This window comes from Balaenoptera ricei, chromosome 20 (genome assembly GCF_028023285.1).
Source record: "Balaenoptera ricei isolate mBalRic1 chromosome 20, mBalRic1.hap2, whole genome shotgun sequence".
Lineage (NCBI taxonomy): Eukaryota > Metazoa > Chordata > Mammalia > Artiodactyla > Balaenopteridae > Balaenoptera > Balaenoptera ricei.
Window position 1 is genome coordinate 20,151,386 of NC_082658.1, and position 27,943 is coordinate 20,179,328.

Genomic DNA, 27,943 nt, shown 5'->3' on the forward strand with positions numbered 1-27,943 from the left:
TTCTAAATGCAATGAAATATGCATATCTTCTCAACAGAACTCAATGGACATATGATCCACCTGTGATTATAATTTGGAAACCTTGTTTATTGAGTGAAAGGAATTGGGTACATTAAATTCTTTACAGGAGACTTTTCTTCTTTCTTTGGCACACACTCCACACTCAGAAATTTGGTTTTACCTTTTCTCCAAATGGGGCCAATGGTATTAAGGGGTGTAGTGTCTTTTAATTAAGAGCTAAAGACATGAATTAACACTGTCCTAATTTAAGATATTAAGTGACATGCATGTGCACATACACATACACATTCATGCCACTTTTGTTCTAATATCTTAAATTATCTATATCTGATATAGCATTTATCATCGTGATTTCATCATGGATTATCCTTCCTGTATCTTCATGAAAATACAGTTGCCTAGTTACTTCGTAAAATGAAAATAATAGGGAAAAAAAGCCAATGAATTCCTATGTGCAGAAAAGTTTATTAGAAATCAGAGAAGTGACAAAACATAAGAAATTCACTCTCTGAGAAAATACAGGGTATAACTGGACCCCCCGGTCTGAGGGTGTCAAATCAGTGCCACTCAGGGGCTGCAGATAATGGCCACGTTGTTGAAAGGATAATCTAGGCCCCCAAAGTGATCAGGTAGAATGAGAAATTTAGAGGACTGGGATAATTTCTTATCTGAGGGATTGCAAATTAATTCCTACTAGGTGCTGATATTGGAAGGAAAAGATAGCAAGGGAGAGAGTATAAAACGAACCAGAATGTACTCACAGAGTCAGTGGGACAGTGGTGCACTCATTGGAATCACGGGGTTCAACCCGCTGAATGACGTCCACCGGACTCCATGTGTCCTAAGGGTCAGCACAAGAAAGGATCTACATCTGTGGGGACAGAGGTCAACTGAGACAGTGGTCACAGGGCAGGGGGCTCAACAGCAAGGGGAGGCACAGCACACGGGGCGGGGGCAGGTGGAGGTGACACAGGTGGGGCGATAGCAAGTGACGTAGCAGGAGACCCGGCCACAGATTGGGCGCAAGCAGCAGCTGGGGCGGCAGCAACTAGAAATGCAGCATCTGGGGCGGCAGCAGGTGGGCTGGCAGCACCAAGACTGGCAACAGTGGGGCCTGCAGCAGCTAGAGACGCAGCAGGTAGGCCTGCAGCAGCTGGACACACAGCAGCTGGGACGGCAGCAGGTGGTCCTGCAGCAAGTGATCTAGCAGCAGCTGGCGTGGCAGCAGGTCTCCTGGCAGAGACGTTGGCCACAGCTCTGGTCAGAGCAGACAGAGCTGCAACAGGAGCTGACCGTGGTGTCAGAGGGTACAGGTTCTGGGCGGGTTTCCAGGAGAGAGAGGTTCTTGAGTTTGGGAGTCTACTTGGCGCACAGCCCCCTTTATACCCTGCTAAAGAGCTGCTATCATTGCTTCATTATTTCCTTGCTATTATTTATCCTACTAGAAAAACATAGTCTTTTAATTCCATAATTGTGTGTTTCTAGTTAAGTATTCCAAAATATCACATTTCCTTTTCCTGGTGTGCTCCTGTGTTTCCAGTTGAAAGACCTGTCACATTTTTTTTCCCTAGTGGGTGTCACCTTTGTTCCTGGTGGGTGCAATGTCTTACAAAGCTCTCGTCACATGACTTTGACATTTTGCTTTTGAATGTGACGTTCTCTCCTATCACTGCACCCTGAACATCACAGAGAATGGTTCTTACAATGCTCATGTATCTTTCCTTGTCAAGGGTGAGGAAAACATGTGCTGGTCAGGTGAAATGTTAGAAAGGAATTAGAAAGAAAGACCCATTTGGGGGGAGGGTGTCCCCCCTCTAAAGAGGATGGCTGTGATCCTCTGTGGGCATCCTGGATGGTCAGGGAGATAGTAGGACCGCAAGGCAATTTCAAACTCTGTGTCTGATCTTATTCCACCATCTCAAGCTGAGGCACTTAGCAATACTCACTGCTTTTAAATAGTAAAAACACATTTTTGCTCTATGTCTTCCAGGATAGGCATTAAGAGCGGGAAGTTTTGATTTATCTTTTAGTTGTCAAACTTGTACAATGGATATTTCATTACAGAAGCATTTGTTATATATAAACAATATTTGGAATTATTAAGCCTTCAAAAATATGTATCAAAGACATTCTTTTGGGTACTGAGAGAATATAACAGATAACTCTTCATCTTTTTCCTGTTGATACTTGAATAAGACACAGCATAGAAAACAGTTTGGCAACAGTTAAAAGAATGACAGTTACTTTTAATTGAAGAACTAAAATCAAAATATATAGTATGTGGTTAAGTTCCATACACCTTCAGTAAAAGGTGAGGAAATAATAACATTTATCATTTGTAAGGTATTCACTATGTACCCAGCACTATGTTGAATATCTTATATTTGTTTTTAATCTTTAATGCAACATATAATATAGTGTGTATTCTTATTACTCTTTTAAGCAATAGACAAAAGAAGCCTAGAGAAGTTAAGAGGAAAAAGAAACTTGTGGAAGATTAAACAGAAGGTAAGCCTGTCTTAGTCTTGGGACAGCTGAGGAAGGGGTGAAGAATAAAACTTGCAAGCCTTTGCTGAAGCTGTTTCATCTTCCTGGAGTGTTTCTTCTTTCTTGTCAGCTCTGCAAACTCCTATTCCTCTATCAAAAACCCAGCTTTCCCCTCAATGCTTCCCCCTCAATTATAAACTACCCCGTTCATATATAATTCTTCCATGCATTAGCACACTAATGTGCACCTAATTTAGCACACTCTGCTGTACCACAGTTATTTTCTACTATTCCCCCAGTTGCAATGCAGAAATTTAATTTTCTTACCATGGTGTTCAGCACAAGGCTAGCACAGAGCACATTAGTGATAAATATTTGTTGAGTGAATGAAGGCCTTTTGATGACATAGGGGCATGTAATGGTCCTTTAAAAATATATATCTTTTTTTAAAATTAATTTTTATTGGAGTATAGTTGCTTTAAAATGTTGTGTTAGTTTCTGCTGTAAAGCAAAGTGAATCATGGCGACCTAAATGGGAAGGAAATCCAAAAATATATATATTTTGACTGATGGAGAAAAGAGGGAGAAGCATTCCAAACAAAAGGATAATTGTTACATTTGAGGAAAACCACATAAAACACATTTGTGGAAGTTAAGATTTGATCTAGAGAATGAGACTTCTTTACAGGTAAACATGGATACAGATGCCTATATTCACACAGGAAGTAGGTAAGCACCAAATGGTAACACTGGTTCTGCTTCACCTCCAGACTTCCCAGTCTTGCTCTTGTTGCTAGAAGTAACCACCATTACCGGTTTAATGTCAATCAGTTAAAAATATTTGCTGAACATCTATTGTCTTTGAATTTCACCCAAAGCAGACTCGGAGACAAACATGTGAGTGCAAGTAGTTTACCTGGGAGGTGATCTCAGGAAGCACAAGTGAGGAAAACGGAAAATAAGGCAGGAGAGAAAGAAAAACCCAAAAGTTTCTGTTAATTATAGGGTCACAACTGTGGGTAACTGGGAAAAGAACCTGGGGACATACCTGAGGCTGAGGGCAGTTAGCTGCCTGATGGCATTGTATGCTTAGAAAGCCCCAGAGAATCAACTGAATGTTAGTGTTAATAGTGAAGTTGGACATAAGGCAAACTAAGAAAATCAATAGATTTCTTACACACTTAACAATATTCCTTTTTACGGCTGAGTAATATTCCATTGTATATATGTGCCACATCTTCTTTATCCGTTCATCTATCGATGGACACTTAGGTTGCTTCCGTGTCCTGGCTATTGTAAATAGTGCTGCAATGAACATTGTGGTACATGACTCTTTTTTTTTTTTTTATGACTCTTTTTGAATTATGGTTTTCTCAGGGTATATGCCCAGTAGTGGGATCGCTGGGTCGTATGGTAGTTTTATTTTTAGTTTTTTAAGGAACCTCCATACTGTTCTCTGTAGTGGCTGTATCAATTTACATTCCCACCAACAGTGCAAGAGGGTTCCCTTTTCTCCACACCCTCTCCAGCATTTATTGTTTGTAGATTTTTGATGATGGCCATTCTGACCAGTGTGAGTTGATACTTCATTGTAGTTTTGATTTGCATTTCTCTAATAATTAGTGATGTTGAGCATCCTTTCATGTGTTTGTTGGCAATCTGTATATCTTCCTTGGAGAAATGTCTATTTAGGTCTTCTGCCCATTTTTGGATTGGGTTGTTTGTTTTTTTGATATTGAGCTGCATGAGCTGCTTGTATCGTTCGTGATTAATCTTTTGTCAGTTGCTTCGCTTGCAACTATTTTCTCCCATTCTGAGGGTTGTCTTTTTGTCTTGTTTATAGTTTCCTTTGCTGTGCAAAAGCTTTTAAGTTTCATTAGATCCCATTTGTTTATTTTTGTTTTTATTTCCATTTCTCTAGGAGGTGGGTCAGAAAGGATCTTGCTGTGATTTATGTCATAGAGTGTTCTTCCTATGTTTTCCTCTAAGAGTTTGATAGTGTCTGGCCTTACATTTAGGTCTTTAATCCATCTTGAGTTTATTTTGGGGTATGGTGTTAGGGAGTGTTCTAATTTCATTCTTTTACATGTAGCTGTCCAGTTTTCCCAGCACCACTTATTGAAGAGGCTGTCTTTTCTCCACTGTATATTCTTGCCTCCTTTATCAAAGATAAGGTGACCATATGTGCGTGGGTTTATCTCTGGGCTTTCTATCCTGTTCCATTGATCTATATTTCTGTTTTTGTGCCAGTACCATACTATCTTGATTACTGTAGCTTTGTAGTATAGTCTGAAGTCCGGAAGCCTGATTCTTCCAGCTCCATATTTCTTTCTCAAGATTGCTTTGGCTATTCAGGGTCTTTTGTGTTTCCAAACAAACTGTGAAATTTTTTGTTCTAGTTCTGTGAAAAATTCCATTGGTAGTTTGATAGGGATTGCACTGAATCTGTAGATTACTTTGGGTAGTATAGTCATTTTCACAATGTTGATTCTTCCAATCCAAGAACATGGTATATCTCTCCATCTGTTTGTATCTTTAATTTCTTTCATCAGTGTCTTATAGTTTTCTGCATACAGGTCTTTTGTCTCCTTAGGTAGGTTTATTCTTAGGTATTTTGTTGTTGTTGTTGCAGTGGCAAATGGGGTGTTTCCTTAATTTCTCTTTCAGATTTTTCATCATTAGTATATAGGAATGCAAGAGATTTCTGTGCATTAATTTTGTACCCTGCTACTTTACCAAATTCATTGATTAGCTCTAGTAGTTTTCTCGTAGCATCTTTAGGATTCTTTATGTATAGTATCATGTCATCTGCAAACAGTGGCAGCTTTACTTCTTCTTTTCTAATTTGGATTCCTTTTATTTCTTTTTTGTCTCTGACTGCTGTGGCTAAAACTTCCAAAACTATGTTGAATAACAGTGGTGAGAGAAGACAACCTTGTCTTGTTCCTCATCTTAGTGGAAATGGTCTCAGTTTGTCACCATTGAGAATGATCTTGACTGTGGGTTTGTCATATATGGCCTTTATTATGTTGAAGTAAGTCCCCTCTATGCCTACTTTCTGGAGGGTTTTTATCATAAATGGGTGTTGAATTTTGTTGAAAGCTTTTTCTGCATCTATTGAGATGATCGTATGGTTTTTCTCCTTCAATTTTTTACTATGGTGTATCACATTGATTGATTTGCATATATTGAAGATTCCTTGCATTCCTGGGAAAAACCCCATTTGATCATGGTGTATGAACCTTTTAATGTGCTGCTGGATTCTGTTTGCTAGTATTTTGTTGAGGATTTTTGCATCTATGTTCATCAGTGATATTGGCCTGTAGTTTTCTTTCTTTGTGACATCTTTTTCTGGTTTTGGTATCAGGGTGATGATGGCCTCAGAGAATGACTTTGGGAGTGTTCCTCTCTCTGCTATATTTTGGAAGAGTTTGAGAAGAATAGGTGTTAGCTCTTCTCTAAATGTTTGATAGAATTCGTCTGTGAAGTCATCTAGTCCTGGGCTTTTGTTTCTTGGAAGATTTTTAATCACAGTTTCATTTTCAGTGCTTGTGATTGGTCTGTTTATATTTTCTATTTCTTCCTGGTCGTGCTTTTTTAAGAATTTGTCCATTTCTTCCAGGTTGTCCATTTTATTGACATATAGTTGCTTGTAGTAATCTCTCATGATCCTTTGTATGTCTGCAGTGTCAGTTGTTACTTTTCTTTTCTATTTCTAATTCTGTTGATTTGAGTCTTCTCCCTTTTTTTCTTGATGAGTCTGGCTAATGGTTTATCAATTGTGTTTATCTTCTCAAAGCACCAGCTTTTAGTTTTATTGATCTTTCCTATTGTTTCCTTCATTTCTTTTTCATTTATTTCTGATCTGATCTTTATAATTTCTTTCCTTCTGCTAACTTTGGGGGTTTTCTTGTTCTTCTTTGTCTAATTGCTTTAGGTGTAAGGTTAGGTTGTGTATTTGAGATGTTTCTTGTTCCTTGAGATAGGATTGTATTGCTATAAACTTCCCTCTTAGAACTGCTTTGCTGCATCCCATAGGTTTTGGGTTGTCGTGTTTTCATTGTCATTTGTTCCTAGGTATTTTTTTATTTCCTCTTTGATTTCTTCAATGATCTCTTGGTTATTAAGTAGTGAATTGTTTAGCCTCCATGTGTTTGTATTTTTTACAGATTTTTTCCTGTAATTGATATCTACTCTCATAGCACTGTGGCTGGAAAAGATATTTAATACGATTTCAATTTTCTTAAATTTACCAGCGCTTGATTTGTGACCCAAGATATGATCTATCTTGGAGAATGTTCAATGAGCACTTGAGAAGAAAGTGTATTCTGTTGTTTTTGGATGGAATGCCCTATAAATATCAATTAAGTCCATCTTGTTTAATGTATCATTTAAAGCTTGTGTTTCCTTATTTATTTTCATGTTGGTTGATCTGTCTATTGGTGAAAGTGGGGTGTTAAAGTCCCCTACTCTGATGGTGTTACTGTAGATTTCTCCTTTTATGGCTGTTAGCATTTGCCTTATGTATTGAGGTGCGCCTATGTTGGGTGCATAAATATTTACAATTGTTATATCTTCTTCTTGGATCGATCCCTTGATCATTATGTAGTGTCCTTCTTTGTCTCTTGTAATAGTCTTTATTTTAAAGTCTATTTTGTCTGATATGAGTATAGCTACTCCAGCTTTCTTTTGATTTCCATTTGCATGGAATATCTTTTTCAATCCCCCCACTTTCAGTCTGCATGTGTTCCGAGGTCTGAAGTGGGTCTCTTGTAGACAGCATATATACGGGTCTTGTTTTTGTATCCATTCAGCCAGTCTACGTCTTTTGGTAGGAGCATTTAATCCATTTACTTTTAAGATAATTATCGATATGTAGGTTCCTATTACCATTTTCTTAATTGTTTTGGGTTTGTTATTGTAGGTCTTTTCCTTCTCTTGTGTTTCCTGCCTAGAGAAGTTCCTTTAGCATTTGTTGGAAAGCTGGTTTGGTGGTGCTGAATTCTCTTAGCTTTTGCTTGTCTGTAAAGGTTTTAATTTCTCTTTCAAATCTGAATGAGATCTTTGCTGGGTAGAGTAATTTGGTTGTAGGTTTTTTCCCTTTCATCACTTTAAATATGTCCTGCCACTCCCTTCTGGCTTGCAGAAAGGTCAGCTGTTAACCTTATGGGGATTCCCTTGTATGTTATTTGTTGCTTTTCCCTTTCTGCTTTTAATATTTTTCTTGGTATTTAATTTTTGATAGTTTGATTAATATGTGTCTTGGCATGTTTCTCCTTGGATTTATCCTTTATGGGACTCTCTGCGCTTCTGGACTTGATTGACTATTTCCTTTCCCATATTAAGGAAGTTTTCAACTTAATCTCTTCAAACATTTTCTCAGTCCCTTTCTTTTTCTCTTCTTCTGGGACCCTTATAATTCAAATGTTGGTGCATTTAATGTTGTCCCAGAGGTCTCTGAGACAGTCCTCAATTCTTTTCGTTCTTTTTTCTTTATTCTGCTCTGTGGTAGTTATTTCCACTATTTTGTCTTCCAGGTCACTTATCCGTTCTTCTGCCTCAGTTATTCTGCTATTGATTCCTTCTAGAGAATTTTTAATTTCATTTATTGTGTTGTTCATCATTGTTTGTTTGCTCTTTAGTTCTTCTCGGTCCTTGTTAAATGTTTCTTGTATTTTCTCCATTCTATTTCCAAGATTTTGGATATCTTTACTACCATTACTCTGAATTCTTTTTCAGGTAGACCACCTATTTCCTCTTCATTTGTTTGGTCTGGTGGGTTTTTAGCAGGTTTTCACCTTGCTCCTTCATCTGCTGTGTGTTTCCCTGTCTTCTCATTTTGCTTAACTTACTGTGTTTGGGGTCTCCTTTTTGCAGGCTGTAGGTTCGTAGTTCCCGTTATTTTTGGTGTCTGCCCCCAGTTGGTAAGGTTGGTTCAGTGGGTTGTGTAAGCTTCCTGGTGGAGGGGACTGGTGCCTGTGTTCTGGTGGATGAGGCTGGATCTTGTCTTTCTGGTGGGGAGGATTGTGTCTGGTGTGTGTTTTGGAGTGTCTGTGAACTTAGTATGATTTTAGGCAGCCTCTCTACTAATGGGTGGGGTTGTGTTCCTGTCTTGCTAGTTGTTTGGCATAGGGTGTCCAGCACTGTAGCTTGCTGGTCGTTGAGTGGCACTGGGTCTTAGTGTTGAGATGGAGATCTCTGGGAGAGGTTTCACCATTTGATATTATGTGGAGTCTGGAGGTTTCTGGTGGACCAATGTCCTGAGCTTGGCTCTCCCACCTCAGAGGCACAGGCCTGACACCCGGCCAGAGCACCAATACACTGTCAGCCACACGGCTGGGTACATGGGGAGCTTCTTGCCTTTTGCTAAGTCTGAGGTCTTCTGCCAGTGTTCAGTATGTGTTCTGTAGGAGTTGTTCCACATGTACATGTATTTCTGATGTATTTCTGGGGAGGAAGTTGATCTCCACGTCTTACTCCTCTGCCGTCTTGAAGGTCTCTCTCTACTATATTTTTAGCACTTGTTATCATTGGTGGATTTGTTTTTTGTTTTGGTTGCTCTCTTCTTTCTTTGTCTTCTTTTTATTACTTTTTCATTTCTTTATTTTTAATAATTTTTTTTATTTTTTATTTTAATAACTTTTTAATTTTATTTTTTCTTTCTTTCTTTCTTTCTTCTTTCTTTCTTTCTTTCTTCCTTTCTTTCTTCCTTCCTTCCTTCCTTCCTTCCTTTCTTTCTTTCTTTCTTCTTTCTTTCTTTCTTTCTTTCTTTCTTTCTTTCTTTCTTTCTTTCTTTCATCCCTCCCTTTTCTTCTGAGCCATGTGGCTGAAAGTGTCTTCGTGCTCCAGCCAAGTGTCAGGCCTGAGCCTCTGGGGTGGGAGAGCCGAGTTCAGGACACTGGTCCACCAGAGACCTCCTGGCCCCACGTATAATCAAACAGTGGAATCTCTCCCAGAGATCTCCATCTCAACACTAAGACCCAACTCCACTCAATGACCAGCAAGCTACAGTGCTGGACACCCTATGCCAAACAACTAGCAAGACAGGAACACAACCCCACCCATTAGCAGAGAGGCTGCCTAAAATCATACTAAGTTCACAGACACCCCAAAACACACACCAGACACAATCCTCCCCACCAGAAAGACAAGATCCAGCCTCATCCACCAGAACACAGGCACCAGTCCCCTCCACCAGGAAGCCTACACAACCCACTGAATCAACCTAAGCCACTGGGGGCAGACACCAAAAACAACAGGAACTACTAACCTGCAGCCTGCAAAAGGGAGATCCCAAAAACAGTAAGTTAAGCAAAATGTGATGACAGAGAAACACACAGCAGATGAAGGAGCAAGGTGAAAACCTGCTAAAAACCCACCAGACCAAACAAAAGAAGAGGAAATACTCGTCTATTTGAAAAAGAATTCAGAGTAATGATAGTAAAGATGATCCAAAATCTTGGAAATAGAATGGAGGAAATACAAGAAAAATTGAACAAGGAACTAGAACTAAAGAGCAAACGAACAATGATGAACAACACAATAAATGAAATTTAAAATTCTCTAGAAGGAATCAGTAGCAGAATAACTGAGGCAGAAGAAGGGATAAGTGACCTGGAAGATAAAATAGTGGAAATAACTACCACAGAGCAGAATAAAGAAAAAAGAATGAAAGGATTGAGGACAGTCTTAGAGACCTCTGGGACAACATTAAATGCACCAACATTCGAATTATAGGGGTCCCAGAAGAAGAAGAGGAAAAGAAGGGGACTGAGAAAATATTTGAGGAGATTATAGTTGAAAACTTCCTTAATATGGGAAAGGAAATAGTCAACCAAGTCCAGGAAGCACAGAGAGTCCCATACAGGATAAATCCAAGGAGAAACACACCAAGACACATATTAATCAAACAATCAAAATTAAATACCAAGAAAAATATTAAAAGCAGAAAGGGAAAAGCAACAAATAACATTACAAGGGAATCCCCATAAGGTTAACAGCTGATCTTTCAGCAGAAACTCTGCAAGCCAGAAGGGAGTGGCAGGACATATTTAAAGTGATGAAAGGGAAAAAACCTACAACCAAGATTACTCTACCCAGCAAAGATCTCATTCAGATTCAAAAGAGAAATTAAAACCTTTACAGGCAAGCAAAAGCTAAGAGAATTCAGCACCACCAAACCAGCTTTCCAACAAATGCTAAAGGAACTTCTCTAGGCAGGAAACACAAGAGAAGGAAAAGACCTACAATAACAAACTCCAAAACAATTAAGAAAATGATAACAGGAACATACATATCGATAACTACCTGAAATGTAAATGTATTAAATGCTCCAACCAAAAGACACAGAATCCCTGAATGGATTCAAAAACAAGACCCGTATATATGCTGTCTACAAGAGACCCACTTCAGACCTAGGGACACATACAGACTGAAAGTGAGGGGATGGAAAAAGATATTCCATGCAAATGGAAATCAAAAGAAAGCTGGAGTAGCTATACTCATATCAGACAAAATAGACTTTAAAATAAAGACTATTACAAGAGACAAAGAAGGACACTACATAATGATCAAGGGATCGATCCAAGAAGAAGATATAACAATTGTAAATATTTATGCACCCAACATAGGAGCACCTCAATACATAAGGCAAATGCTAACAGCCATAAAAGGGGAAATCAACAGTAACACAATCAGAGTAGGGGACTTTAACACCCCACTTTCACCAATGGACAGATCATCCAAAATGAAAATAAATAAGGAAACACAAGCTTTAAATGATACATTAAACAAGATGGACTTAATTGATATTTATAGGGCATTCCATCCAAAAACAACAGAATACACTTTCTTCTCAAGTGCTCATGGAACATTCTCCAGGATAGATCATATCTTGGGTCGCAAATCAAACCTTGGTAAATTTAAGAAAATTGAAATAGTATGAAGTATCTTTTCCGACCCCAACACTATGAGACTAGATATCAGTTATGGGAAAAAATCTGTAAAAAATACAAACACGTAGAGGCTAAACAGAACACTACTAAATAACCAAGAGATCACTGAAGAAATCAAAGAGGAAATAAAAAAATACCTAGAAACAAATGACAATGAAAACACGATGACCCAAAACCTATGGGATGCAGCAAAAGCAGTTCTAAGAAGGATGTTTATAGCAATACAATCCTACCTCAAGAAACAAGAAACATCTCAAATATACAACTAAAACAATTAACGAAAGAGGAACAAAAAACCTCAAAGTTAGCAGAAGGAAAGAAATCATAAAGATCAGGTCAGAAATAAATGAAAAAGAAATGAAAGAAACAATAGCAAAGATCAATAAAACTAACAGCTGGCACTTTGAGAATATTAGCCAGACTCATCAAGAAAAAAGGGAGAAGACTCAAATCAATAGAATTAGAAATGAAAAAGGTGAAGTAACAACTGACACTGCAAAAATACAAAGGATCATGAGTGATTACTACAAGCGACTATATGCCAATAAAATGGACAACCTGGAAGAAATGGACAAATTCTTAGAAAAGCACAACCATCTAAGACTGAACCAGGAAGAAATAGAGAATATAAACAGACCAATCACAAGCACTGAAATTGAAACTGTGATTAAAAATATTCCAACAAACAAAAGCCCAGGACCAGTTGGATTCACAGGCAAATTCTAGCAAACATTTAGAGAAGAGCTAACACCTATCCTTCTCAAACTCTTCCAAAATTTAGCGGAGGGAGGAACACTCCCAAACTCATTCTACAAGGCCACCATCACCCTGCTATCAAACCCAGACGAAGATGTTGCAAAGAAAAAGACTACCCAATATCACTGATGAACATAGATGCAAAAATCCTCAAGAAAATATTAGCAAACAGAATCCAACAGCACATTAAAATGATCATACACCATGATCAAGTGGGGTTTATCCCAGGAATGCAAGTATTCTTCAATATATGCAAATCAATCAATGTGATACACATTAACAAATTGAAGGAGAAAAACCATATGATCATCTCAATAGATGCAGAAAAAGCTTTCAACAAAATTCAACACCCATTTATGATAAAAACCCTTCAGAAACTAGGCATAGAGGGAACTTACCTCAGCATAATAACGGCCATATATGACAAACCCACAGCCAACATCATTCTCAATGGTGAAAAACTGAAACCATTTCCTCTAAGATCAGGAACAAGACAAGGTTGTCCACTCTCGCCACTATTATTCAACATAGTTTTGGAAGTTTTAGCCACGGCAATCAGAGAAGGAATAGAAATAAAAGGAATTGAAATCGGAAAAGAAGAGGTGAAACCGTCACTGTTTGCAGATGACATGATACTATACATAGAGAATCCTAAAGAGGCTACTAGAAAACTACTAGAGCTAATCAATGAATTTGGTAAAGTAGCAGGATGCAAAATTAATGCACAGAAATCTCTTGCGTTCCTATACACTAATGATGAAAAATCTAAAAGAGAAATTAAGGAAACACTCCCATTTCCTATTGCAACAAAAAGAATAAAATACCTAGGAATAAACCTACCTAAGGAGACATAAGACCTGTATGCAGGTCTCAGGGTGTACCAATGGTGCACCCTGAGAAAACTCAGGATAAATAGGCATAGGACACTGGCCCCAGATAGCTGAGGTGCATACTGAAGGAATGATTTCAGTGAGCCCAGACTCTTGCATCTTCCCACACATGGAAAAGCACTAATATTGAGCTGCATGAGCTCTTTCTATATTTTGGAGACTAATCCCTTGTCGGTTGCTTCGTTTGCAAATATTTTCTCCCATTCTAAGTGTTGTCTTTTCGTTTTGTACGGTATATGATATCACTTATATGTGGAATCTAAAAAAAGGGTACAAATGAACTTATCTACAAAACAGAAATAGAGTTACAGATGTAGAAAACAAACTTATGGTTACCATGGGGTGAGGGATGATGGAGGGAGAAATTGAAAGATTGGGATTGACATATACACACTACTATCTATAAAATATTAATAGGTAACTAATAAAGACCTACTGTATAGCTCAGGGAACTCTACTCAATACTCTGTAATGACCTATACAGGAAAAGAATCTAAAAAAGAGTGGATATATGTATATGGATAACTGATTCACTTTGCTGTACTACACCTGAAAGTAACACAGCATTGTAAATCAACTATATTCCAATAAAAAATTTTTAAAAAGAAAGAAAAGCACTAAATTCCTTAATTTGAGATATCTAGTTTTCTTTAATTTTTAACAGTAATCTTTTGATGTTCTGAATACCTAGTCTTTGTTGCAAAAACTCCTATATATCCTGGCTCTCCCCCTCACCTCTTCGGAGCGGTCTCTCAGGTAACTCTGAGTCCCAGGCTTAAGTCCTCAGTTTTGTCCGCTGAATAAAACATATCACTCAAATTTTAGGTTGTGCATTTTTCTTCAGTCGACAGTGGTTAGAGACCCCTTGCAAATGATGACAAGATCTACCTTCCCAATGAGATTCCAGTTCAGACTTTTAATCTAATCTATTTTTAAAAACCATATCCTCCAGGCTGACTGTTCAGGACCTAGTAACTGCAATTGCTCAATATTTCTACATAACAATGTTTTCCCCAATTGCTTCATTATTCTTATATCCTTTTTCCTACCTTTCATGATAACTTGGAATAATCTTTGTAGCTACAATAGGGCCTTCCTGTTCAATCTCCTAATAATCTCTATTCATCTTAAAAAGCTCTAACTGATATGAGCCCTGAGTCCTTTAAAAATTTCCATTAAGAAAGCATTTTACCATACAATGGAATATTACTCAGCCATAAAAAGAAATGAAATTGAGTCATTTGTTGAGACGTGGATGGATCTAGAGACTGTCATACAGAGTGAAGTAAGTCAGAAAGAGAAAAACAAATATCGTATATTAACGCATGTATGTGGAACCTAGAAAAATGGTACAGATGAACCGGTTTGCAGGGCAGAAGTTGAGACACAGATGTAGAGAACAAATGTATGGACACCAAGGCGGGAAAACCGCGGTGGGGTGGGGATGGTGGTGTGCTGAATTGGGCGATTGGGTTTGACATGTATACACTGATGTGTATAAAGTTGATGACTGATTAAAAAATAATAATAATAAATAATATCTTAAAATCAGCTGTTCTTTTTCCTGTTTAAAAGCTGTTAAGTTTGATGTTTCAAAAGCGTTTACCCACAACTGTTTCCTAACTTGACCATCGTAGTTAAAAAAAAAAAAGAAAGAAAGAAAGCATTTTACAATGTTTACAAAGCACTTCCAATCTCTCACCATATCCTGTGACCAGAGGCCAGATGGATAATCTTATTTGGATTATGAAGGTCATCTGAGGGGGTGTCTACAACATAGGACAAAATACCTGAGTCAGGTTTCATGTGTTGATGTCTCTGATCAGTTGCAGATTTTAATCAGAATTGTCCTTTCATTCTCATTTAGTAGTTCTCCATCCACCCACTCTATTAGATTCAGGCAATATTGGGGAGCCTTATGGTTAGAAGACTAATTCTTGGGTCTTTGGTTCTTTTTGTCATGAAGCTGAGCTCCCAATAATTCGTTCATGAGGATGGACTAAATTAAATGGAATTAAAAAGGCTCAATTCATCAATCTGACACAGTTGCAAACATGGGCATGTTCCATGAAGGATATCATGGTTCAAACATAAGCCTTTTGCCTTTGATCCTCAAATCCCTTGAGCATTTAGTATTTGTGCCATCCATCCACCCCTCTCCCTTTTCCTGGACCTCTGGTACCTTGGATCTCCAGTCTCTTGTCTGAGCTGCCCAAGGCTTCAATGCCCCTTGACTTCTGCCAGATCTGCCAGACTCATAAATCAAACCCACAATTCAGGTCACTCTCATCTTTTTTCTTCCAGCTAACCCATCCCCTAGAATTTATGGAAAGATCTAAAGAGTATATTTTTTTAAGTGTCTATTTACAAATGTTAATGGAAACAGGGCCCTGGCACGTCCTGCCCAGTCTCAAAACTGACACAACAAACTCTTCCCGACCTCTCCTAAAATCTCTCAATTAGAGCCCTTCATAGGAGGGGTAGAATCCTGTGTTATCTCTCCCCAGGCCTCCTCATTTGAGGACCCTTGATTTATAGCACCAACATGGACTATTATCAAACTCTTCCTCCGTGCCCAAACCATAGATCAAAAAAGTCTAAATTGTAGAGAGAGTGTAAACTTGATAAGGAAAGCATGCATACTTCACCTCTCCTTTATTATTGTTGTGTTTACAATGGTTGTAACTGTCCCTGGCCAGAAAGCCTTCAGACCCTCCTTCTAAACAAAAGCATTCCTTACCCAAGATAAGGGTATAATGAAAAACCAAGCTCTTTAGCCTCATTCAGATTCTTGCTTGATTAAGATTGGAAAGAGACAAATTTTAAATGATCTTCTACCTCTTAAGGTTGATTTCCAGCAAAGTTAACCCAGTTCTCCCTCAGCATTCCCTTTTAATTGCCCAAGAGTAGCAACTATAGCAAAGCATAAATATACTTAATATACAAAACAAGCAACTTAAGTAAGACCCCTCCCCCAAAAAAGGATTTTTCTCCACACAAATAGGTGATTTTAAGAAGCAGTAAAATTTCATTTGAGATCCATTGGTAAAATTATGATTATAACTTAAGGAAAGAGGACTTCTCAATATTACTTATGTATGTAAAGGATAATATTTGAACATAAGGGTGTAGAAAGAAAATGGGAAAGAGGGGTTAATAGCTCCAAATGAGTGTTAACAGTATGGAGAAAATTTAGTTAGTTTCTCTAAATGAGTTCTAGTTTTCTAGCCTTAGACAAATTGCTCCTCAAGTACTAAGATATCTTCCGTGTGAGAACACTGAACCCTTGTTGGTGATATTTGAAAATTTGAAAATTCATGGAGGATCTAAGACATAAAGAGACTAGATGGGTATCAGTATCAGAGGTAATTTTCATACCATCTGAGCTGACCAAAACAATAAACAGACTCTCTCAGGAAGTAGTGAGTGTCCCAGAGTTTGCAATCTACATACCAGGATTTGAATTATATGAGCTGTTTTTCTTGCTGACTCTTAGTAACTTACAATGTCCATGAAGACTTCAAACAACCTCTCTCTCAGCTATTGCTCAATTCCCTGTTATACAGTAGGGAATTTATCATTATTGTTGTTGTTGTTTTGTAATAACATTTACAACATTTTCTGTGTTTCAAATTATTGTCTTCATTCTGTTTAGTGCCTGAACTGCTACTTTCTCCTCTTTCTCTTTGCTCTAAACTGGTAAATATTAACTTCCTTTGTACAGATATGTCCTAAAAAAAGGTGCACCTGGTGAATCCATGCCAGCTGGACCTCCTTGCATTGAGTGACATACCCTTCCTTCCCCCTCTTTCCTGATAGTTCAGTTCAATGGCATCAACTCCTCTTCCGATGGTTTGAGATACATGTAAAACAGGCTACTTACATTTATTCCTCGGGTGAAATAATACATTATCAGGGAAATAACAGGATTTGATTTAAGAAAACACATCTTAGTCTTCATTGCCCTTGTCAAAAAGTTGGGCTTTATCTAGTGATAGTTTGGGTTTAGCTAACGAGTGTCATTAGAAATTGGATAGGCATAAGATTCTCCATCCCCGTCATCCACCCTGCTGATTGTCTTAATAATTGATTAATTTTTCCACCTTTAAAATGTCTTTCTTTTACTCTTCTTTGTTGTGCTTATATTTGTTTTCTACCCTCTACGGTCATCTGAATCGCCTTCTTTGCAACTAAGGCATTTCCCAATTTATCACCTAATAAATTCTACTCATCTTGCATGTCCTTTAGTGACCTAGACTGTGTGTACAGTGTGTCTTTCACAAGCCCTTAGACTTGGAGAATATTTTATATTTTACAAATTTCTTCCACTCTATTCCTGCACACAAAGACAAGAGACCAAATTTGAAGACACTGGACAAGGATTATGGATCCCACTCTGACCTGCCTTAGAGTATAAGTAAGGAGTCCATCTAAAGAGCAACTTTCTGATTTTGTTTGTAACAGCTCTAGACTATATATCATAAAGTTACTATCATCAAATATTTCTCCAGCTCCAGCTAAGTTCAGGGCCTTGCCCAAAAGTTTCTGAGAAAGTAGATTATAAGAGGAAATTTACTTCCTGATGTCATTGGATTATTGTTATAAGATGAACCCATTTATATGGGCAAACTGAAGAGATCAACAAAAATAACACCAAATGTCATACATCACACAGATGGGAAAATTCTACATGTTATGTTTGGGACTCATCTTTTAGGCTCCTTACATGTATGTTTTGGGCCTTTTGTGTGTCTCAGACATTACCTTCCATTCTATTTTCTTTATTCATAGCCACTGGGATGACTCCCTGTGGATCTTTGGTTTCAAAATTGACCTTTGTGAAGCCGCCTCAATCATCATACAGATTATTTTGCCCCCTCTCTTTATCAAAGTCCATTATGGCAATCTCACATCTGGGATTATGAAGATAAGATAAAAAATACAGAGCTTTTGCTCTTCAAGAATGGAATTTCTCAGGACAAGTCTGACGTGTACCCTAGTTATTAAATAGATAGCAAAAGAAACAGAAAAATGGCCGGCAACATTTCATTCTAAAAGACACTGGTAGAAAGAATGGCTTAAGTTGTCTTAATTCTTTAAAAAACGTTTTCCTGAGTGTGATTATTGTCTTAATGCCTTTTAAAATACTTTCCAGTATATAAAGATACCAGAGAGAGTTATAAGGAGATGTGTATTAGGATTTGACTGAAAAAGGCCAAGAAGGGAATATGCTAGTTTGAATCATAAGAAATTTTCTTTTTTTTTTTTTTAATTTTTATTTTATTTATTTATGGCTGTGTTGGGTCTTCGTTTCTGTGCGAGGGCTTTCTCTAGTTGCGGCAAGCGGGGGCCACTCTTCATCGCGGTGCACGGGCCTCTCACTATCGCGGTCTCTCTTGTTGCAGAGCACAGGCTCCAGACGCGCAGGCTCAGTAGTTGTGGCGCACGGGCCCAGTCGCTCCGCGGCATGTGGGATCTTCCCAGACCAGGGCTTGAACCCGTGTCCCCTGCATTGGCAGGCAGACTCCCAACCACTGCACCACCAGGGAAGCCCAAGAAATGTTCATTTTTGTAGATCAAAAATAATTGATAATGTGCAATTGAATATCTGAGGAATGAGAGGAGTGGCCCTTACAGGAGGACAGATGCCACAACGTTCGAATTCCAGCAAAATTCCTGGTGGGGGCTAACTTAAAGTATAGTAATTTAATTAGACAGAAAGGTTCATGAACTGGGCATTAAATAGGAATGGTACCCACCCATGAGAAAAATAAAGGAAGCTCCAGATGCTCACAAAGGAAAAAAATAGAAAACACATGGAAAGATATGTTTTTTATTAAATGATTATAAGCACAGTAATGATGCCATCAAACAAGACAAAAGTCTATTACTTTGTGTGGATAATCTGATGTTTGTGCTTGAGATATAGAAATCAATGTTCCTTTTTATTTTTCTTCCATCTTTCAAATAAGGAAAAAAAACAGCCATCTGTAAAGGGATTGAGAAACCCAAGATTAGGGCATAATAAACAGAAACCAGTAGTTTGCCTCAGGGGAGCAGGATGTGTGGGGAGTTTTGGTGGACCAGGACTTTCCATTTTTTGTTCATACATTGTTTTCTACCTCAAGCATGTGTTTTTGTTTGTTTGTTTGTTCATTTGTTTGTTTTTGCCACACAGCTTATGGGATCTCAGTTCCCCAACCAGGGATTGAACCCAGGCCACAGCAATGAAAGCCCAGAATCCTAACCAATAGGCCACCAGGGAACTCTCGAGTTATTTTTACAATAAAAGAAAAATGAAGATTGTAAAATTTCCTTCTGAATTAAATGGGAAAATCTGCAATAGTGAGAGAGAGAGAGAAGAGAGAAAGAGAATGAGAGTTTAACTTTTTTATTTAAATAAGGAAATCAAACCTTATTTCAAAACAACACCAAAAGCTTAAATGAAGTAAACTCCTCAGTGTGATACTGCAAAAAAAATGTTCACATGATGCATTTGCAACCACCCCTCACCCAACTCATGATCCATGAGCTGTCAACATGTCAGCAGCTGGCAACGAAAATCCAGGCTTGTAAAAGTGGTCTGTTCTCCTTAGTTCATGCTGAGACCTGGAAAGAGATAAGATAAGATCTGAGATCTCCCTGTGGAATGTAGCACAAAGAATGTGAAAGTTATGCTAGAAAGACTCTTTGGTGTCTGTCTTTTCAGACAATGGGAAATAATCAAATTGAAAAAATAACTAAACATTTACAAGGACAAATAGATTTTACAAATGCCTAGATTCTCAAAATAAACTCATGCTTTTGTATGCTATGCACATTATGTCCCAGAGCACTCAGAGACTGGAAGTAAACCACACATTGATTTTTTTTTTTTAAGTGGGAGAAGGAAGGATTTATTACTTGCAGCAAGTAAGGAGAACACAGAGGATCTTTCCCAAAACAGTCTTTACACATTGATTTTGAGGAATCTTTGAGAAGAAGAGATGCTTAATAAGAGATGTTGAGACAAGCAAATGCCATTCCATTTTCAAGTTTCTGCAAATCATAGAATGGGTTGTTCGAAAGACCTTTTGTGGACCCCTAGAAAAAGAACATGGGGCCACTTAGGCCAAGTCATGTCAAATAATTTAACTTTTAATTTTTGCCAGATTAGTTGATCAATGAAATTCAGTAGGAAATGAATCTGGATTTCAGCAGGACAATTGAAAAGGACTCTCATAATAGCTTACGAAGAGAATGTGGAAATATAGACCGAATTCAATGACAATTGCCAAGACATGTCTCATTTCCAATGATAGCACCTCACTTCATCCAATAATAATAAACACTTGACCCCAAATTCAAGCTGAGACCCTGGATAAAAGATGGGCTAGAGGGGCAGTTGGACAGACTGCCCCTCTGTCTGTGGGGCAGATCCACCGGGTAGTCTTTGCTGCAGATACTCAAAGCACCTGGAGTTTGCTAAGGAGGAAGCACGATGGCTAACTTGGACTCAAATTAAAGAGCCATATATCTCAAGTTGATGTTAAATCTGAACTTGAAGAACTCCTTCTTGCATACGATGACAATAAAGATATAGGTATGACTGGAGGAGGAATATGACCTTAGGAACAGGCATGCAAAGACAGGAACAGAGAATATCAACACAGGGACCAGGAAGCCATTTGAGGAGTGATGGGAATGACCCCTACAGGAAGACACATGCCACTATACTAAAAAGGGACTTAGTCATTCAGATCCCAGCAAATTTCCTGGTGAGGCTGAGATATCTAACTTAAAGAATAGTGCTTAATTATATCATCAGGCAAACATGACCTTGGGGGAAATATGGGCTATAACTCAGAAAAGGAGTATGACCATTTCACATCCTGGGCTGGTTAAAAAGCAGCTAGATCTTGAGTTAGGCTCTAATGATGTAACTTTCAAAAGAATATTGAATAATTGGAAAGTGCTTTGAGGAGAGCAGCTATCCTGAGGGTAGAACCAGAATTCGAATCACATAATGAAGAACATCAGTCCTGAGTGGTGGGTTCAGACCACCACAATAAGGCAAATATTGCTATACAGCGAGCCACACAAATTTTTGGTTTCCCAGGGCACATAAAAGTTATGCTTACGCTATACTGTAGTCTATTAAGTGTACAATAGCATTATGTCTAAAAATGTAAATATCTTAATTTAAAAATATTTTATTACTAAAAAATGCTAACCATGATCTGCCTTCAGCAAGTCATAATCTTTTTGCTGGTGGAGGCTCTTGCCTTGATACTGATGGCTGCTGGCTGATCAGAATGGTGGTTGCTTGATGCTTGGGGTGGCAGTAGCAATTTCTCAAAATAAAACAACAGGACTTCCCTGGTGGCACAGAGGTTAAGAATCTGCCTGTCAATGCAGGGGACACGGGTTCGAGCCCTGGTCCGGGAAGATCCCACATGCTGCGGAGCAACTAAGCCCGTGCACCACAACTACTGAGCCTGTGCTCTAGAGCCTGTGCACTGCAACAAAGAGAAGCCACCGCAATGAGAGGCATGCGCACGGCAATGAAGAGTAGCCCCTACTTGCCGCAGCTAGAGAAAGCCCACACGCAACAACAAAGACCCAATACATATACTCCAATAAAGATGCTAGAAAAAAAAAAAAAAGACCCAATGCAGTCAAAAATAAATTAACTTATTTATTTATAATAAAATAAAGCAACAATGATCTTTGCCATATCAATTGACTCTTTCTTTCATGAACGATTTCGCTATAGCATGCAATGCTATTTACAGAATTTTACCCACCACAGCACTTCTTTCAAAATTGGAGTCAATCCTCTCAAAGCCTGTTGCTACTTTATCAACTAAGTGTATGTAATATTCTAAATCCTTTGTTGTCATTTCAACAATATTCACAGCATCTTCATTAGGAAGAGTTTCCATCTCAAGAAACCACTTTCTTTGCTCATCAACTCCACATCTGTTAAAGTTTTATCATGACATTGTAGCAATTCAGTCCAATCTTCAGGCTCCACTTCTAATTTTAGTTCTCTTGCTATTTCCACCACATCTTCAGTTACTTCCTCCAACGAAGTCTTGAACCCCACAGTCATCCATGAATGTTGGAATCAACTTCTTCCAAACTCCTGTTAATGTTGATATTTTGACCTCTTCCCATGAATCACAAATGCTCTTAATGGCATCCAGAATGGGGAATCCTTTCCAGATGGTTTTCAGTTTACTTTGCCCAGATCCATCAGAGGCATCACTATCTATGTCAACTATAGCCTTGCAAAATATATTTCTTTTTTTTTTTTAACATCTTTATTGGAGTATAATTGCTTCACAATGGTGTCTTAGCTTCTGCTGTATAACAAAGTGAATCAGCTATACATACACATATATCCCCATATCTCCTCCCTTTTGTGTCTCCCTCCCACCCTCCCTATCCCACCCCTCCAGGTGGACACAAAGCACCGAGCTGATCTCCCTGTGCCATGCGGCTGCTTCCCACTAGCTATCTATTTTACACAAAATGTAATTCTTAAATAATCAGACTTGAAAGTCAGAATGAATCCTTGATCCATGGGCTGCAGAATGGATGTTATGTTAACAGGCATGAAAACAACATTAATCTTGTACATCTCTATCAGAGCTCTTGGCTGACCAGGTGCGTTGCCAATGAGCAGTAACATTTTGAAAGGAATCTTTTTTCCTGAGCAGTAAGTCTCAATAGTGGGCTTAAAATATTCAGTAAACCATGTTGTAAACAGATGTGCTGTCATCCGGGCTTTGTTGTTACATTTATAGATAACAGACAGAGTAGATTTAGCATAATTCTTAAGGGGCCTGGATTCTCAGAATGGTAAATGATCACTGACTTCAATTTGAAGTCACCAGCTACACTAGCCCCTAAAAAGAGAGTCACCCTGTCCTCTAAAGCTTTGAAGCCAAGCATTGATTTCTCTCTAGTCATGAAAGTCCTAGCTCGCATCTTCTTCCAATAGAAGACTGCTTCAACTACAGTGAAAATCTGTTGTTAAGTGTAGCCACCTTCGTTAATTATTTTAGCTAGATCTTCTGGATAAAGATCTTGCTGCAAGTCCTACATCAGCCCTTGCTGCTTCACCTTGTACTTTTATGTTATGGAAATGGCTTCTTTCCTTAAACCTTATGAAGGAACCTCTGAGAGCTTCACCTCTCTCAGCCTTCACAGAACTGAAGAGATTTAGGGCCTTGCTCTGGATTAGGCTTCGGCTTAAGGGAATATTGTGGCTGGTTTGATCTTCTATCCAGACCACTAAAACTTTCTCCATAACAGCAATGTCTGTTTCACTTTCTTATCATTCATGTGTTCACTGGAGTAGCATTTTTCATTTCCTTCAAGAACTTTTCCTTTGCATTCACAACTTCGCTAACTTTTTGGTCCAAGAGGCCTAGTTTTTGGCCTCTCTCGGCTTTTGACTTGCCTTCCTCACTAAGCTTAATCATCTCTAGCTTTTGATTCAAAGTGAGAAACTTAGAGCCTCTCCATTTCCCTTGAACACTTACAGGTCATTTTAGGGTTATTAATTGGCATATCAATATTGTCGTGTCTCAGGGAATAGGGAGGCCCAAGAAGAAGGAGAGAGCTAGGGGAACAGTCACTTGGTAGGACAGTCAGAGGACACCCATCTTTTTTGTTTTTTAATTGAAGCTGATTTACAATGTTGTATTAGTTACTGGTATACAGCAAAGTTATTCCGATACATATATTTTTTCTTTTTCATTATGGTTTATTACAGGATATTGAATACAGCTCCCTGTGCTATACAGTAGAACCTTGTTGTTTATCTATTTTATAATTAGTAGTTTGTATCTGCTAATCCCCAAATCCTAATTTATCCCTCCCTGCCTTTCCCCTTTGCTAACCATATGTTTGTTTTCTATGTCTGTGAGTCTGTTTCTGTTTTGTTAATAAGTTCATTTGTATCATATTTTAGATTCCACATATAAGTGATATCACATGATATTTGTCTTTCTCTTTCTGACTTACTTCACTTGGTATGATAATCTTAGGTCCATCCATGTTGCTGCAAAAAACATTGTTTCATCCTTTTTTATGGCTGAGTAGTATTCCATTGTGTGTGTGTGTGTGTGTGTGTGTGTGTGTGTGTGTGTGTGTGTATCTCACATCTTTATCCATTCATCAGAACACACACGTTTTAAGTTCACCATCTTATATGGGAGTGGTTCATGGTGCCCTAAAACAATTACAATAGTATCAAAAATCACTGATCACAGATCACCACAACAAATATAATAATAATGAAAAAGTCTGAAACATTGCAAGAATTACAAAACGTGACACAGAGACACAAAGTGAGCAAATGCTGTTGGAAAAATGGTACCAACAGACTTGGTTGCCGCAGGGTTGCCACAAACCTTCAGTTTATTAAAAAAATGCAATATCTGGGAAGCACAACAAAGTGAAGTGCAATAAAACAAGGCACGCCTATATTTTTCTCAAAACTTCCCTGTATTTTTAAAATTGCTCCCCTACCCAGGACATAAATGTAAACAAAGATTTAGTTATAAGCATGTTCAGGCTCAGCAGAACAATGTTTATAATTGGAGGTTCGGATGTTTTATGAGCAAGTTCTAGCAAACCTAAAAGCAACTAATAAATGCTTTGATATTTAAACTGTTGCCAAGCATAGGAGGACGTACAAGGCTTCCAACACACCTTTTACACTTGACATGTTTAAAACATGCAGTTTGTGTGATAGCAAGCGACCAGTGAAAAACACTTGCCTGTACAACAGAGAAATCCGTAACTGGAAAGATAAAAATAAGATTGACTTAGGTGGGTCAAAAAAAAAATAAAATCTGAAATTTCAAGGATGTCAAGGATTCGGGTATTAATAAGCAAATTATTTAAGGAGATGTGATTCCTTAAACTTAAACTGTAAGGAACATTATTGAAAATTCTGTTCAGGACTGAGGTAAGATGCATTCCACTACCCAAAGTCTCATCCTTCCTCCAGCTGAGGAATCTCCATGGAAGATGTGGGAGAGAGAATTTAAACAGGGTATCCATCAAAATGTCACTTCTAGAAGACATTCCATCCATGGTAATTCTTTTGCCATATCAAGGTCCCTCTCTCCCTTTTTTCTTCTTCTTAATTTTCTGTTTGGATTTCAGTTGCAAATACTTGAATCCGTTATATTCCTTATGTGGCACATTATCACTTTTGGTCTTTGCAAGTTCCCTCTTATTTATTTTTTTCTTTATGTGCTTACATATCAATTAATTTAATTCCTGTTCTTATGTCCCATTCTCTTTCAATAGGCAGCTGTTTTATTCTGTTTAATGCATATTCCCCAGCAGACAGCCTTCAGACTTCATCTTCACCATCACCTCTCTTGGGTATCCTCCTGCCAGCCCACACTTCAGGCCCACACTACAGATTTGGACTTGCCAGCCTCCATAACCATGTGAGCTAATTCCTTTTAATGAGTGCATATAGATATAGATATAGATATAAATCCCCTATTGGGTCTATTTCTCTGGAGAACCAGCCTAATACAATACCCCATGGAAGGAATCACCACCTGTTACCTACCCACTCTTTATTCTCCTAGTGGTGGACCACTGATTTCCTTTAAAATCTATGTCATGCCACAGTGGACATCATCATATGTGTCCCTTTATGGAGCTGTGTAAGAATTTTGAGGGGTTGATACTTAAATCATTTTGCAGGCCCAGAGCCCCTTCATTAAAGGGGAGGCCAGATCCCCTTCAGGAAGGACTCTGTACCATTGCTACAAGTACACACTATAAATCTTCCTCTAAGCTTTTCCCCTAAGAAAACCAATCCAAAAAATGTTTGGATTCAATAATTACACACTAGAAATAACAAAATTCGGTCAAAAGTTCCCTTAGACTAATTGTTTTTAAAACTGTTTCTTAAAATGTCAAAAACATAGCAATTACCTGCTAAAATTTTCTAAAGAATTTTTAATTTTATTTATATTGGCCATTAGGTGAATTGATCATTAAAACCAATGTTAAGTGACTTAACCCTTAGTTATTCTCCATGGCCAAAACCTCATGTTTACTTTAATCTATGGCTTCCCTGAACCATTTCTGTCTTTGGCTTTCCAAGTCTCTTCACTGTGGGAAGACTGAGGTCACCCAACTCAAAGAGCTCTTGGTGGTGTAAAGGTTGGAAGCCAGGGAACTGTTTGTCCTTACTCCCTTCCAGCTTAGGCATCTATAATTCTAGACACCAACTACCCTTGCATACCAATGCAGACACAGTGATTTGGAGGGCCCAAGGTCATTGCATTCAAATGGAACCTAAAGGATCTCTACGTAGGGGTATCTTGAAAGGAATGAAAGCACTATTAGTCTGATTCGTTATGCTTAACCAGTCACATTTCTATTAGCAATTGCCAGAAAAAGAATCTCCTTAAAGACTTGGCAGTATCCAAAGAAAGAAAAACTGGAGAAAAGGCTTTGCTGAAGTGAAATGAAATGATAACATCAGGAAATGCAAGCTATAGCATGCACCATGCTTGCTGAAAGGTTATCCTCGGTTAAGAAGGATCTCTTAGAATAAATTCCCTCATCAGCACCTGGAGGGAAAGCGGGACTGGACTTGGAGTAAAGCTAGCAAGCAGGCAGCATTTTTGCTCGGCTGGAGGCAGGCACCGTGGGATGGCTATGTACTTGTAGACAGCAGCAGACGTCAGAGGAGGTGTGAAGAGCGCTGCCTCAATGAAATATTGCCTTACTTCTGCTGGACTCAGAGCTGGGGTGGCAGGAAGTCAGCAAGCAGGTGCTGTCTTTGCAGAGACTTGGGGCAGTTGGTCAGAAGCCATTGGAGCCACCACTGGATGATTTGCCAAAGCCTGTCACACAGCAAGCTGGTTGGCAGCAAGGGGATTTGCAGCCACTCTGATTGAAGGAAGAAGTTCACCACAATTTGGTTGGCCAGAAAGCATGGTGTCACAGGAAGCTAGTTTGTAAGGGTCCATTACCGAACAAGGGGGCTGGCCGTTAGCCCCTGGCTGGCAGATGAAGGATATGGAAGGAACTGGTTTGTAGTGAAGTGTCTGGCAAGGGAAGGACACACAGCAAGTAGGATTGCAGGAACTGAACACACAAGGAGACAGCTGGCAGGGAACTGATCGGCAACGCTTGAAAATGTAGCGGATCGGTTGGTAATAAGTTGACTTGCAGGGCTGATCTTCACCACTAATGGCTTGACATGAACCTGCTTGGCAGCAAGTTGGCTGGCACAGACGAGCCGCACAGACAGTCGGTGGGCAAGATGTTTCAGGACAGGAAGTTACCTCAGAGCAGGATGGCTGGCAGGACCTAGCGTCACAGCAGGCTGATTGGCCACAAGCTACCTGGCACGATCCAGATGCGTAGACAGGTTGCTGGCAGGAGCTTTGTTGGCAGGAGCTGGCTTCACAGCACTTTGCCTGACCACCGCTGGATTCCGAGCAGGAGGGCTGGCATGAGCTAACCAGACAAGGAGACTGACCAGTGCCAGATTCATAGCAGGCCATGCAGGAGCAAATGGGTTGGCAAGCAAAACACACACAAGAAGTTACTGGAAGGCAGGTAGGTTGGCAAGAAGCAGGTTCACAGCCACTTGGGGCACTGCAGCATGACTGACAGTTTTCTTGGCATGTAACCCGTTGCCACATTCTGCTGTGACAGGAACTAGGCAAACAGATACCATTTCTGAAGCTGCCACCATTTGAGCATATGGAGATGGTGGGCACAGCTGGAATGGCATTGGCGTTTCCAGGACAACAGCTGTCCACCATGGTGCTGGTGCTAACCTTGCCAGGAAGC

At 38.9% G+C, this 27,943-nt stretch overlaps 1 protein-coding gene across 1 annotated transcript; it reads right to left on the reverse strand.

Moving 5' to 3' along the window:
- Positions 1 to 939: 939 nt before the first annotated feature.
- Positions 940 to 27,915, reverse strand: LOC132355901 (keratin-associated protein 29-1-like). The gene is given in 3 exon segments (XM_059908455.1): positions 940 to 1,337; positions 26,953 to 27,051; positions 27,054 to 27,915. Coding segments are annotated over 3 exon segments (1,359 nt in total).
- Between the last annotated feature and the right edge of the window lie 28 nt (positions 27,916 to 27,943).